This window comes from Tachysurus fulvidraco, chromosome 23 (assembly GCF_022655615.1).
Source record: "Tachysurus fulvidraco isolate hzauxx_2018 chromosome 23, HZAU_PFXX_2.0, whole genome shotgun sequence".
NCBI lineage: Eukaryota > Metazoa > Chordata > Actinopteri > Siluriformes > Bagridae > Tachysurus > Tachysurus fulvidraco.
In genome coordinates, this window is record NC_062540.1 from 13,321,927 (window position 1) to 13,336,951 (window position 15,025).

The 15,025-nt window shown below is 35.7% G+C and overlaps 1 protein-coding gene across 16 annotated transcripts in view; it reads left to right on the forward strand.

The window, feature by feature from the left end:
• rap1gapa (RAP1 GTPase activating protein a) overlaps positions 1 to 15,025 on the forward strand; it is a 106,526-nt gene that overhangs the window by 20,611 nt on the left and 70,890 nt on the right. For 13 of the 16 annotated variants that reach the window (XM_027170478.2, XM_027170479.2, XM_027170482.2 and 10 more), the window contains exon 1: positions 5,963 to 6,155. The exons of the other annotated variants lie outside the window; for them this stretch is intronic. In XM_027170478.2, coding sequence (XP_027026279.2) covers positions 6,112 to 6,155 — 44 coding nt within the window. In that variant the 5' untranslated portion in view covers positions 5,963 to 6,111. Of the gene's footprint in view, positions 1 to 5,962; positions 6,156 to 15,025 lie in introns of those variants that run through there. 16 annotated transcript variants of the gene reach the window in all.

Below are 15,025 nucleotides of genomic sequence, written 5' to 3' on the forward strand. Positions count from 1 at the left end.
CCCAAATACAACATCAGGACATTAAGAACAAGCAACCCTTCTCACCCAGATCGTTGTGGTGTAAAAGCAAATCCTAACACATAGTCATATAGTGCACTCCTCATGTAATCTAAAGCTTAGATCACATCAATAAATGAAAGCCAAGCAGCTTTCAGTCCTCAGAATCCATCCTCTGGACGACATCTGACCGAGATGTCCACTCAGAGATGCTGTACGTACACATGTTCTACTTTAGCATTTATTTAGTATGAAAATGAAGGCAAAATAAAAAATAAAAAAAAACAAGCACCCAGCACGTATACTGTAGGAAACAATTAATATCCTATATACTGTATTGTCAGCACAATTACCCTTTAAATTTTACCCCGTACTCCATGTTTGAGTCTCCTTCTGCATTCTCAATATGGCTCAATCTGGCTCTCTTCAATCAAGGGTCTGTGCTCTGGCCTTGGACAGGGTGCTCTTCATAGGGCAGTGTAAATATTATCATGTAATTAATTCTCCTCATTGAAGCATAGTAAAGAACCAAGAAACTTTATACAGACCATGCATTAGCAGCTGCTTTAATAGATAGATAGATAGATAGATAGATAGATAGATAGATAGATAGATAGATAGATAGATAGATAGATAGATAGATAGATAGATAGATAGATAGATAGATAGATAAATAAATAAATAAATAAATAAATAAATAAATAAATAAATAAATAGCTGTTTTCTTGTCTACTTTTACACATTTATACACAATGACTCTTGCTGGAACATTTGTTTGGTTCCTGGTCTTGAGTAGTCTGATCCAGAACAGTTCAATTCAATTCAAATCTTCAGAAGACCATAATGTATTCGATGTCTGCTTTCAGTAAGGTTGCTTTTAACTAGTTTTAAAGCTGTTTAAATAAAGCACTATCGCATTAGCTAGACTAAGGTTATACTTAATCGCTTTGCGATTAACTGGTGTCCTGTCCCAGGTGAATTTCCTTGGCTTGCAGTGTTCCTGCCACATGATCTGGATCCACTGCAACCCTGACCAGGTTAAAGCATCTGCTGGTGTTGAATAAATGAACAGTCTTCAGTTGTCAGTGAGTGTTCCCATTTGAGCCTGCCTCATATTGGAAGGAAGCCTATTCGAAGTGCCTTGAAGTGTTGCCTCAATCAATCAATGAGTCTGTTATAATTTTTACTCATTTACCTTCAATCTAAAATGTCTTGTTCTGAAATTGCTGAAATTTACTTACCTTTTTTGTTGTTGGTTATCTCTATTTTCAAAGAATTTGCACAGATTTGTTGTCTCTCATAGGACAGGGACTACAAACAGGCAAGATTTGTTTTTTGTTTTTGTTTTTTTGTAGGAGAAAATGTGTGTATCTTTTAGGCTTTAATACCTGCCATTAATATTCTCTAAGCCATAGAGAATCATCTACTCAACACTAGAGAAATCTGACCTTATGTGACATTTATCAAAAATTCCAGATTTTCTGCAGGGTGATGAAGTGAAATTTTCATCAAAGGTGCTAATTGTCATTAGAGCATCGCAGGACAGCTTAATTGTCAGTGGGAGAGATGAAGGAAATCATGAAAGGTTCTACTTCCTCGAGGGATGTGCTCTGATTTTGACAGCACTGATTCGTAGGATTGATCTTCTCTATCCTGATTTCTGTGAATGGTTTGTACATTGCTGAAGCTGATGTGCTTCCCTGGGTACTCACTTTTTTCTATTGGTTCTTTGCATAATTCAGTTGACTGCAGGGATTAAAAGGATACATGAGAGCAAACGTCAATGCATTACTTAGATCTAGACTTTGAATTTAATCTTTTAGCTGTCCTCCATGGATGCCTCTACACATCATTTTGTTTTACTGTATGTTGCATGTTGAGTGCTCCACTACGATGGGTTCCAAACTGATCAACACAGGATTCTTTGCTGAGTGCTGTTTAGAGTTGATTTCTACTTTCAGCCTTTCCATGTTCATTTCGTTTATTAGGACTTTCCCTATAGTTGTTAGAGTTTTGTGGGTCAATTTTCTGGCCAAGTTTATGCAAAAAGCCTTCAGTACATTCGGGTGCGGTTTCTTCCTCTCTTTTCAAGAGTGTCTTCTCAAATGTTAGTCCAAACCTCTTTTTCTTTGTTTTTTTTTATTGTTTTTTTTTTTTTTTTTATGAGTCTGCAGTCTGTTATTAAGTCCACAGCGGAGCTCTACCCAGTCTTTCCTGAGCTCCGGTATTTCTTATATCTACAGTTTAAACGTTGCACAAGGTGGTGATAGGAAGCGGCATCTGCAGATGGAACCTTTGATGTCTGGGTAATCTGGTTTTTAGTATGAGGTTTAGATGAGAGCTTCGTGGCCTTGGATTCCTGCATATTGAAGTGTTTTGCCTCACACCACTTAGTTTGTTGCGTATACCCAAAATATGTCTTCAGATTATCTCTTAGCATCCTCATTGTTTTATTTAGAAGTGTAATGCAATAGCATCTGTATCAGTATCTGTTTAATAATAATAATTGTTTTCTATACAACAACAACAACAACAACAACAACAATAATAATAATAATAATAATAATAATAATAATAATAATAATAATAATAATAATAATAATAATAATAATATGTTTTTAAAAAACAGGACTGTTAGAATAATAAGTCATTTGTCCTTAACACTATATTTAACACCACACTGAAATAAAAACTGCATCTAAAATGTATTCAATACAGTTCATCTGCATGTATTGTAGCACATTTTTTATGGTACACAGTGTGTTTTTTTTGTGTATGGAGGTTCTGTGGAGCAATGGCTGTGCAAAAATTGTTTTAAAATGGAAAACATAAAAGTCGTAAGTGTCACACACAATGAGCACAGGCTCATTGTGGTTTAGAGGTTTGAGCAGTCCTGAGAACTAAGACAACTCTGAACAGTGGCACCAAACAGCACAAAGTTAAGCTATTCATATTTGACTATGTATCAGTTTAGAACAGAATTATATGTTCAAACCAGCAAATATTTTTATTTACATCTAGAACCAATGTTTGCACTGACATCATAGATCAGTACATTTATCTGTTTGTTTTTTTGTTTGTTTTTTGGCTCATCCACAATGTCCTATAGTCTGTGTTATAGTCTAGGTTGTGTGGCAGCTTCCTCCTTGTCTTTTGCTGGATGGTTGCACTGAATAATGTTTACATGGATGTTTTTCTTCTCTGTTTCAAATGTTGATGGGAGTTTTTTCCCAGGTGTGTTTTATATTAGCTTTATCGGTTCCTCAAAGCTTCAACACCTCCCCATTGACGATTCAGCTGTCCTGTTCTTCACCAATGACATAAGCTGTAATAATCAGTGACACTTTTTGATTATTATATTGTGAGGGTGATTATTATATTGTGAGCTGTCGGATAAATGAGTGTATTGGCTTTTAAATTAGATTTAGATTATATGCTTATTTAAGATGAGTTTAAGGTTAGGTTATTTAAAGTGGTGGACTCAATGCTCTGGGTTACTGATCAGAAGGTCTGTAGTTCAAGCACCAGTACTAACAATCTGATACTGTTGAGTCTTTGAGCAAGGCTCTTATAACATTCTCTGTTTCAAGATGCTGTATCATGGTAGACCCCAATGTTATAACAAGTAACGATATGAAGAAAAATATTTCTGTGGTGTAATGTAAAATATGAGACAAATAAATGATCAGTTTTAAAATTAGATGAGCTTTGTAATTGTATATTGTGTCATAATGAATCTCTAAATACAGCGTCTTGTTAGCGGTCTTTTAAAATGAAGGGTTAAAAAAGGAATCATGTACTGTATATGTATTCTGATGCAGGCAGTGGACTACTAGCTGTCTATTTCCTTCCTGAGGGCAGTATGCAGTGTATCAGCACTGTTCATTCTATGCTACTATCCACCAGCATTTTGGGTGTAGTCTCTACTCAGGGTCCATGAAATAAGCTGCAAGTCTTGGCATTTATACACAGGTATTGGTAAAAAAAAATATAGCTGCTTACATTTACAGCATTTGGCAGATGCTGTTTAACTAGAGCAATATATAGAAGTGGTTTTATGTCACTGTCGATGAATACATGAATGATGGTTTGCTAGGTAACAGACTATGATTCTAAAACACAATTAATTAATTAATGGAAACAGGAGATATAAGTGTTATCTACTTCAAATTTTGATTGAACCATATAGTAGCAATTTCTAATGGCATTTTAAGCAAGAATTACATACAGATATAGAAATTGTCTTTTGCATTATTGAACAGTCTGAATGCCAAACACCCCGTCCACCTATCACCCTCAACCATAAGGCCGAAAGGAAGGACTGTTCTAAAGGAATCTCAGCTTCAGTAGCCTTGTGGAAGTCTGTCTTTTTCTGATAGAAGCGTAAAAAGCAGTCCAGTTAGAAGCAAGCAGGAAGTGCACTGTCTTTTTTTTTTGGGAGCAAAACTGTTGTGCTGGTATTTTGGCAGAAGACATGATGTAATGCAGTAGAAGATAAAGACAGAAAGTGAGAGACAGGGAGAGTATTGCTGGATATTAAGATTTAATTTATTAAGTCAGTTCTTTGTAAATATCATTTAATTTAATTTATTTGGTTTGATTCATGAGCTTATTTAATTCAAAAATATTAAACCGTATGAAATCATATTTCATTATTTTGCATTTTATTACTTTTATTATTATGGCTGGCATGGCACAATCACAACATATATTCTTTGTTTCCTATTGGCTTTTGTTTATTCGGTAGGACTGTAGCCTTATATGCAAATATATTATAATATAGATAGGAATATTTAAGAAGAATGTTTTATAAGAATGTTTTATATTCAAGGAAGCTTGTCATAATGTGTCTGACTGTGTAGTGGGATTACGAAAGAAATAAAGTTGCACAAACCGGAGGCTTTTACTTTCATGTGGTGCTTGAAAAGACAGCTTGTTGTAGCTTGTGGGTAGGGTTGCCAGGTTCCAAGAAAATCCTCACCACAAATAATTTAAAAAAATTGTTAGTGGCTGCCTATTAAATAACACTTAAAGGACCCCGTTTTGAATCACAGAAACTCTGTGTCCCAGCTTCATAATTTAATCAGAAAAAAGAAACAGTTTTTGATTTGCGGGAAGAAGAGCTTTTAAAACTCTTTTAGCTTGCTAATTCAGGTTTAGTAACATGTCAGGTTCAGGAGTTGAGTGGAGACATTTTTTTTTGCAAATTGCTGTGTAGGAAACTGTTTTATAGTGTTTTTCAGAAAGAAAGAGAAAATGAAAGAAAGAATGAAAGCATGAATCAAAGAAAATTCCAGTATAGACCACATCATTTCATTTCATTGGAAATGATTTTTTTTGGCACTCTAGGCAAAAATAACACCATCGATTACGACATAATACACAGATATGCTTCCACTTTCCTCTCTTACTGGTTTAATTATTGTAAAGGGGAAATAACGGCCTAAAGCGACTGTGATCAGTGATTTGAGAGCTTTGTTTAACACGGCAATGACCGGGGAGGAGGAGACAATTCTCTCTCACTGTGCTTGTTCCTTCCTTTTGTTTGGGCAGCTGGATTTTGAACAGATTTATGAATATTTCACATTTTTCTTTTATGTACCTGAGGATCGTCTGCCTTTTCTTTCTTAAAAGCAACTGTTTTCTCTACATTCAAACTGTTATTTGTCTTCTGTCTTGGCATTATTTTAGTCAATATCAGCCATCACCTACTGTACATTCTAGAACTTTCATTTACATTATATACAAAGTCATGGTTTGCAGAGCTTCTACAAAGTTCCTTTTTAGCTTGTTTACAGATCGCCTGAAAGAAGGGAAGCATGTTAAGTGATCACCTATTGGTTCCCTGATGAAAGTGGTCACTGGAGAGAGAAAGAGAGGAAAGGGAACATACGAAGAGAGGTGGAGAGGAAGGCAGAAGAGAGAGATGCAGACAGGGAGGGAGGGAGGGAGGGAGTCAGGGGAGTGAAAGAGAAGGGACACACACACACAAATACACACACATGCTTGGCCACTCTCGGTTCAATCTGGTGAGACAGACACAGTGCCTCCATCTCAGTGCATTTCTCTGTTATCGTCTGTGTGTCTAATGCTGAGCTCAGCCTGTTTATCAAGATGCCTCAGAGAAAAAGGAGTTTCACTTTTGGAGCATATGGAGGGTAAGAAAACTGCCAGTTTTGTTTTCTAATTCACCTTTTATTATCAGAGTCTATTCTCACTTTGTGTATGCTGTGGATTATAATCATTTCTGTCTTCTGGCACTGTCCAGATATTGTTGGCTATGCTGAAGGAAATACTGTTCTTGCTGACCTTGGTTTAACATGATATTAAGACACCTATACCAGACTTAATGGGCAAACATGGGCCCTTGTAGTATATGCTCTAACACAGACCGTGTTGATTGACCTTTGTAGAAGAAAGAACCTCTTAAAAAAACATTATAGCCGTGATTATAATTGAGTCTGGATTAAATTAGACTTCGCGGCTGTTTACAACAGATACTGACATCCGAACGGATCTGCTAACTTGTTAGCGAGTGTAACACAATCAAACGCTTTTTGCCTTCTCAGATACCCCATCTGGTTTTGATTATGCCCCACTTGTGTTGCTTGATAATTCACTAGAAGAAGACAACGAGAAATAGGATTTGAGATTGACACATGTACAGAAAGCAGGAGACACCGACACATCAGTAGGCTCCAGGAGAGCATGAATGAAATTCTTCTGTCTGCTCATTTGTGGAGGAGTATCCCACTCGAGTCAACAGGTGCAAGGCTACCGATTCTGAATGCTGTCTCATCAAGGACAAGTGCTGTCTGTTCCTGTTCCTGTGGCAGGAATGCTGACGAAAGAACAGACACTGTCCCAACCGAGTGGCCCTGAAATACAGAAAAAACTTTACTGCCTGTGAAGGGGTAACTTTGAGTTTTTTGCTTCAGTTGACAGATATTTATCGGGCAAAAGATCACCATATTGATTTTCTCTCTTTCTTTTTCATAATTCTGTCTTGACATTGACCGTTAATTGGTGTATGTTATTTCCAGTCCCAGTGGATGACAATGTCTCTGTAAAATGTCATCTTAGAAAATTGTGTTCCATTATAATAATATATAATATATTTGGTGTCCTGTGTACATGATATACAACATCTTGACTTGAAACGAGTTGCTATCATTTACATAGAATCTGAAGTCCTTCCAAAACACGAGTGAACTCATAGGTTAGCTTTTATATAATCTGAGTGTCTGGGTGCGTTCATATGTTTAAAGCACTTTCTATGTTGGTTTTATATGGCCCAGACCCAGAAATTGCTCATCCCCCACTTTCTCTATCTCACTATAGCATCACACCTAGACCAGGGCCAGATCGTCTGGGCACTAGCTGCCTGGTTGACTCACACCAAGTCTTTGTCTGCTGTTATTGCCACAATGCCAGTGGTAAAACTCCCAGCTCTGTGTGGACCTTTTTCGGTAGCTGCCTTGTGGAAAAAGACATTAGATCTAGTATAGCCAGACAGTCATCCTAAGAAATCAACATGTGTGTTTTTGCGTAATACAAATGATCTGATTAATGGGAAAGTGACATTAGCTGCACTGCATAATCTGGTTGGTTTTTCTCTGTGTATGTTGGGCTTATGTTTTTGTGGGACTAGTTAAAAACCTTCCTTTTTTATCTAATTAGTCATGGTAACCACTATTAGAGGGCCGAGAAATAAAGACAGCTTTTTATGTAATGCTCAAAATGTTGGACGATTTAATCTTTATCCTCAGTATTACTCTTGCTTCAGTGGATAATTATGCTGGATAATGTACACTTGTAACTGCTGCTGTAATCATCAAGATTATGATTCTCATTAAGAACATTGGGTTCAAGCACTTCATGTTGTTTGACTTTTATAGGTAATGACTGATAATTATAGTAATCACTGGGTTCTGATGATGATGGCTCCTTTCAAGGGTTCTTCCTCATGCCATGTCAGAATTTTCACTCATCACTGCCACCTAATTTGCTCAATGGAAATCTAAATCTACATCCAGATTTTATGCAAAGCTGATTTTTTAACAATGACCAATGCCAAATGCACTATACAAATTTAAACTTGCTTTGAACTTTTTATAATGGTCACTTGTGTTGGTCTGCGTTTTACTCTTATGCAATATTATAATACTTAAGTTAGAGACATAAGTTAAGGAACTTGGTAAATATAGCCAGTAGGAAACAGTATCATGGATTTCTTACAATACAATTACAATAAGGAAAAGTATCACATCTAATTAAGCTCAGCAACAAAACTATACTGAATGACTGGATGTGACTAAGAATTACAATCTAACCCTAGCAAATGAGATTAGATATTGGCTTGCTCTTTGCAGCTTTTGCTCTCTTAACTGATTGATTGCTGGCCCTTGCTTTAGTTGTACATGACACTTAAGGCATTGATGTCCCAAGAGAATCCTGTGCATGACTGATTTAAAAGTGGAGTATCAGAAAATCATTAAGTGACAAGGCATTTCCTGTCTCTTTGACCCATACTTCTACCATCTTACAACATTGCATGTCAAGAAAAATGGTCATTCTCGCAGATTTTGTACCCTCATATTCGAATGTAGTTGAAATTTTAAATAGTCAAGAAATTCAATTATCAGCATCAAAGCTTTATTCACCAACAATCAGCATTGTCATCTTGCTTCTAATCTATTAATAATTAGCTACAACCTAACATGCCTTCCATCACACTTCCACTTTTTTTGTTGAAACAGCTAGCAGGCTAGTCAGGTAATTCCACTTGCTAACATTAAGGGGGAAAATTAATAATATTTTAGATTGCCGGCTTACTAACTTAACCTAGTTAGTTACAAAATGAAATATCTTCCATGTCAATTCTAACTTATATATTCTAATAATGTAGTTGTAGCTTAATAACTGTAGATATATTTCTAAATTACCAGGTGAGAAATTTTCCCTGGTGTTTAATTTTTGTAACCAATATACAGTATCTTCAACTGCTCATGTAAATTTAATATGCTGTGAGTTCTACAGGATTTGTTTTAAAAACATAATAAATAAACTTTAAATGAAATGAAATTATTCACAGTAAGAACTTTTACTTCACTCACTTTGTGTCTCAGTGTTATGCCAAAGATATTTTGATTTGATTGCTGATTTTTGATAGAGTGCAGTTAAAAATCAGCTCATGGTCCTAAAGGATTCCTGAAAGCATAGCTACATATTCTAAAAATGAAGTCAGACTCATCCGTCAGTGTTATCTGAGCAGCGTAGGCACATGCAGATGACATTCTTCTTGTTCTTTCGTGTGACAGGTGGGAATGAGTCTCAGGGACACTTGTTGTCCTATTGCGGAGCGTAGTGCTACGTTGTGTTAAAAGTCAGTGACAGGGTCAAACACCAACGCAGGCTGCTGTTCTACTGTAACAGCGTGCAGTAAATACCAGTATGATGTTTAGCAGCATTTATTTATGTGCCTGTCACACTGCATTTATTCATTTGGCCATCCTACTGTGGGGTCCAGGCTGCTAACTCTATGTGTGTGTGTGTTATTTGTGTTAGTACAGTGCAGCATACTATGTCCACTGTACTGAGGTATGAGTATGCACATTCACACTTCTTCACACTCAGTGACTGCATTCAGCAGATGTTGACCGGATAAACCTTCAGGTCACTCTGTGTATAATGTTATATTTGGAAATATTCAGAATGAAAATACACTTAATTCTGATATTATGCAGCTATTTATTGATGAATGCATTACAGAATCATATTGAGGTGTGTTTACATGATTGTGTACACATGATTAAGGTCAATATGCACAAGAGCATTCATGTTCATGAGTGAAATGACTAAAAATGTAAAATAATTTATTGGTTTTTTTACTTTTAATTAAAATAGAAATTTGGTTTAAACTATCTTTAATTATCATATTTATTCCCTAAGGATGAAATATTAAACTTTAATACACATATCGATATTTTATGTGCAGTGAGCCTGCATTTGAAAATGAGGTACTTTTGAATGGTGTTTCTAAATTTCTTGTTTGTCAGTTTGGACATCAACATACTGTTAAGATATCTTCTAGGCTTTTCAGATACATGACAAAGTAAAATCTTTATAGTAAGGTAGCAATGTGAATACATTTTCTGCTTTAATCATTACATTTCTTCACATCAACAACATGATGATAGCTCCTGTCTAGGATTGTTCCTCATGTCATGTCAGAATTTTCACTCGTCACTGCCACCCCTAATTTGCTCATTAGGAATCTAAACCCAGATCTACATCCAGATTTTATGCAAAGCTGATTTTTTAACAATGCTAAATGCACAATACAGATTTAAACTTGCTTTGAACTTTTTATAATGGTCACTTGTGTTGGTCTGCGTTTTACTATTATGCAGTGATAAATGACTTTAAGAAGTGTGAATATTACTTAAAAATACCCTCCACTCATCTTTTGCCATTACACTACAGAGCATGGGCCTGGGGTACAGACTGCATTGCAGTTCATCCCTAATGTGTTCAGTGGGGTTGAGATCAGAGCTTTGTTCAGGCCACTTGTCTTCTTTACCCACAACCTTGGAAAACCAGGTGTTCATGGCGCTCGCTTTGTACACAGGGACACAAACCAGTTTGGGTCTCTTAGTTCCAGTGAAGGGGAATTGTAATACCAGAGCCTACAAAGACAGTCTATACATTAGTGTGCTTTGAACTTAGTGTGAAGAGTTCAGGGGTGCAGTTTAGTCGCACATGTGCGTGTGATGGTCAGTTGTCCATAAATATTTATTATAGTGTAGTCTTATCACCATAATGCCATGCTGTGATTTACATGTCCCTCAGATTTTCATACTGATTTTATGTCTTAGTTATTCACATAAAGCAACTGTGAACCCACTGCTCATAATGCACAAAGGTTACTAGCAGAATGCTGTCAGTTTTTCTGGTCAGTTGTTGTTGAGATTGAAGAGGTTGTGCTACCCAGGACAGAACACTTACAATTCATATTCAATACTGACTGAAAAGTACATATACACTACAGTATATGGTGCAGCAGGAAGCCAAAACTAGGATGATTAAAAGTAAGCAAGGGGAATCAGTACACACGCTAAACAAACATCTGAACACAATTGATTTTGCAGAGTAACTGACTTTGTGTTAAACAATACCAACAATGACTTAGAGATTAATTGCAAGTGCATTTTTGCTTCCTTTGTGTGGTGAATGTCAATTTTCTATTTTATTTACTTATTTGTTTGTTTGTTTGTTTGTTTGTTTTGTATAGTGATTTTAAAAATGGACATTGTCTCAAAACAGCTTTTACATAACATAAGAAACATAGTACAAAAAGGTTGTTATTATTATACAAAGACAAATATTATACAAATGTTGAAGATTAATATTAAAGATATTTAAATTGTGTTTGTATTTATCCACGATGAGCAAGCCTGAGGTGACTGTGGTGAGGAAAAACTCCCTTAGATGGAAAAGTAAGAAACCTTGAGAGATACCAGACTCAAAAGGAAACCTCATAAGCATTTGGGTGACACTGGAGGGGGAGATTATAAATTGTTATAAACACCGGAGAGTTTTATTATGAATAATGTCCTTCCTTTAGTCATATACAACCTGACAAATGTGTATTGATCAGGAGGTTCTTGTCCTCAAAGACCACATCTAGTTGTCGGAAATCCTGATAAAGCAGAATCGAGCTGGTACATCTATAGATGCCTCAAGATCCTCACAAGTTTGCCCTCTTCTCACTGAGTTCTGAAATCTTCAAGAAGCGGAAGACTGGAGCTGGCACAATCTCTATATGCCTCAGGATGGGTAGAAAAAGAGAAGCAAGTGGAGAGGAATCAGTGTAGCTGCTGTTCATACAGTAATATGAGCAAGAAATTTTGCATTTAAGCAGATGTACTAGAGCACTAAGGGATGTATTATGTGTACAGTACGTCTGGCTAAAGAGCTTTAATCTACATTTAAACTGGGAGAGTGTGTCTGAGCTCAGAACACTGCCAGGAAGGCTATTCTACAGTTTGGGAGCTAAGTAAATAATAAATAAGTAAACACTCTACCGCCTTTAGTAGTCACTCTACCACCTTTTAATATTCTGTGAACTACCAGAAGTCTTGAGTCTTGTGATCTCAAATGTAGAATGTAGTTTTACGTTGTCCATGTTATCAGTCAGCTATTGTGTCTAGATTAACTAAGCTTTCATTTATTATAGACTTTGTTATGGTTGTGAAAGTTACAACCCACAGATATACTGCAGGATAGTTACACATAAATGTATTACAAATGTCTTTTAAGTTGATTTGGCTTTGTAACATACCTAGCTACCTTAAATTGGTTGGTAGCATACTGGTTGAGTCTTCTACTACTACAGTATAGGCAGATTATCTTTGATTAATGCTAGAAATAATGGCAGACAGTCCCATATACAGTAGGTGGACGTTTTTCCCCCATGCAGAGATGCTAACTAAAATAAAATCCTAGCAGGCAGAGCTTCATGCTAACAGCTTGAATAAGCTTTCTTATACAGTTGATACAACGTTCCTGCAACCATGTTAGATTTTTAGATTTTGCAAAAAAAAACATACAAACAAAAAAAAACAATAAAAAATATACAGGCACATTATTCACTACATTTTTATTATTGACTGACATGCTTATTGACACAGTAATATAATACCAATGTTGTGAGAAATTACACCATTTTGTCGTTAATCTTTAAAACTGTAGATTAAAATGACCATTAAATAAAGTACAATTTTATAAATTATACTTCTGCTTGTTTTCGGAGAAACTGTTCAGTTTTATGTTTATTAGTCATGTCACACACCACAGTTAAGGCTAATGGCTCATATGATGTAGAACCTAATAGCTTTAAGGTTTTTTTTACTTAGTATACCAGCATGAAATGTTTACCTGTGTTTATTGTGGCGCTTGCTGTACTACAAGAAAAGATTTAGATGTGCTTTTAGATAGAACTATTGTTATTGAGGAGAGATGTGAACGGTTTGCCCAGCAGGCGGCTCACACCCCTACACACAAATCCAGCAGTGTCTTGAGTAATGGTGTAACAGACTTGGAGGGATTAAACAATTCATTTCTTTATACTAATCAACAATTTTTTACTAAGCTGCATTCCATTGTACATTATTGTATGGCTGGCAGTTTGTAAACAAACCAGTATATCGTGATATCCAATGTGTAGATTAAAAATATCTTCAAGGAACACAATATGATATTTTGTCATCTTTTATTGCAGTCTGAATTTACGGCTGGCTTTTGTTGTGATTTTTGTTATTCAGATGAAGCTGATACACTTTCATTATGAACAGAAACGGAACTGATGATGGAGAAGCATGATGTCTGAGTTCCTCTTCTCATTTATCCCTTTCATTTATTTATTTATTTTTCTTGGTTGTGTCACTCTTTCTTTGTGTGTGTTTCTCTGTCTTTATGATTCTCTCTAGACAGCACATGTGGGATGCATCGCAATTATTTAGTTTTCATATGTTAATATGAGTCATACTTATTTAGTAGTATCTATTGACAACTTTCTAGAGAACATAAATAGCATAAAATAGAAAACATTGTGCATAGCAGAAAAATGTAATCTGTAGTGCAGTAACTGATTCGTTATCTTGAGTAAGGCACATGATGTGTCACTCACATTCTCAGCATTTCTTTCATTATCTATTTTTTCATGCAGAAAAAAAAATACCCACAGGCAAAAAAAATGAAGCTGTGACAAAGTTGAATCAGAGTTTTAGATTGTTTTTAATTGTAAAATTATCTTTTTGCACCTTGCTTTTGTCAGGGAATACAGTAATTTAGTGGAGATGTCTATTCAACCTATTCCCTGTTTGCTTTGTTTTTCCAGACAGCTTTTGAAGAGGACTTTATCTGGTTTTCTGCTTTTTCAGTGACATGAAAGCTGTTTTTTTGTTGTTTACTGACTTTTTAAAACCAGGTCTTTAGTTACTTAGCATGATTTTGTGGAAAGCCTAATCAAGGTTTTACAAATTTACAAAACATTATTTGAAACATTTATGATTTGTCATGTTATGATTAAGATTTGTCATGTTACAGGCTGAAGATTTTTTGGATTTGGATTTTTTTCAGAAATCAGCTCCTGCATATTTTCCCAAACAATAAAAATGATTAGAATGGCATTTGTAATCTAAAATGTCATGATAATGGCAGGTTTATCATCAGTTTTCATTCTTCATTTTTTTCACCTTTTCTCACTTCACAATACAGAATCATTTCTACAGTGTAAGATTGAAAATACTCTGGATCTCCTCCTGTAATTGGTTTTCTTTTATAACATGTTAAATAATATTGAATTATTTATATTTTCCTGAAAACCTTGCTAGGAGTGCAGTGAGTCGTGTTTCTGCCGGAGCTCAGGTCTGTGTGGGTTTCTATTGGGTTCTCTGGTTTTCCCCCAGCTACCTTACAACATGCTGTTAGGTAAATTAGCTAAATGAACTAAATTGACATATTATATTATCCATAGGTAAGAATGAGTGTGTGAGTGTGGGGGTGTTCACACCATGAATACCTTAACACCATCCATTTCCACCACCATCCCGACCAACATAAAGCACTTACTACAGATGAATGAACTACACAAATTAATGATATTGTCATCAAAAATTACCATAAAACTAAATAACTAATAAAACTACTTTTATACATTTTTTCTGAATAATCTATGCTTTATAGCTGTAATCGCTTCATCTTTGTAACCCAAGCCAGCAAAACCAAATTCGTCTTTGTTCTATGTCATTGTGTGGCAAGGAAATGCTATGCTTAATGTAGTTAATTTATGTCAGTGCAGAAGCCAAGTAGGGCATTCCCTTCCCCGATGGCTCCATTATGTAGGCACAAAGCACTTGTTCCACTGGCCCAAATAAACCAGGTTAAGGGTTCTCTGAAGACCATACGTCACTGCTTATGCCATATGCCACTTGGCACTAATGGCCATTTAATCTGTAGTTTTTAC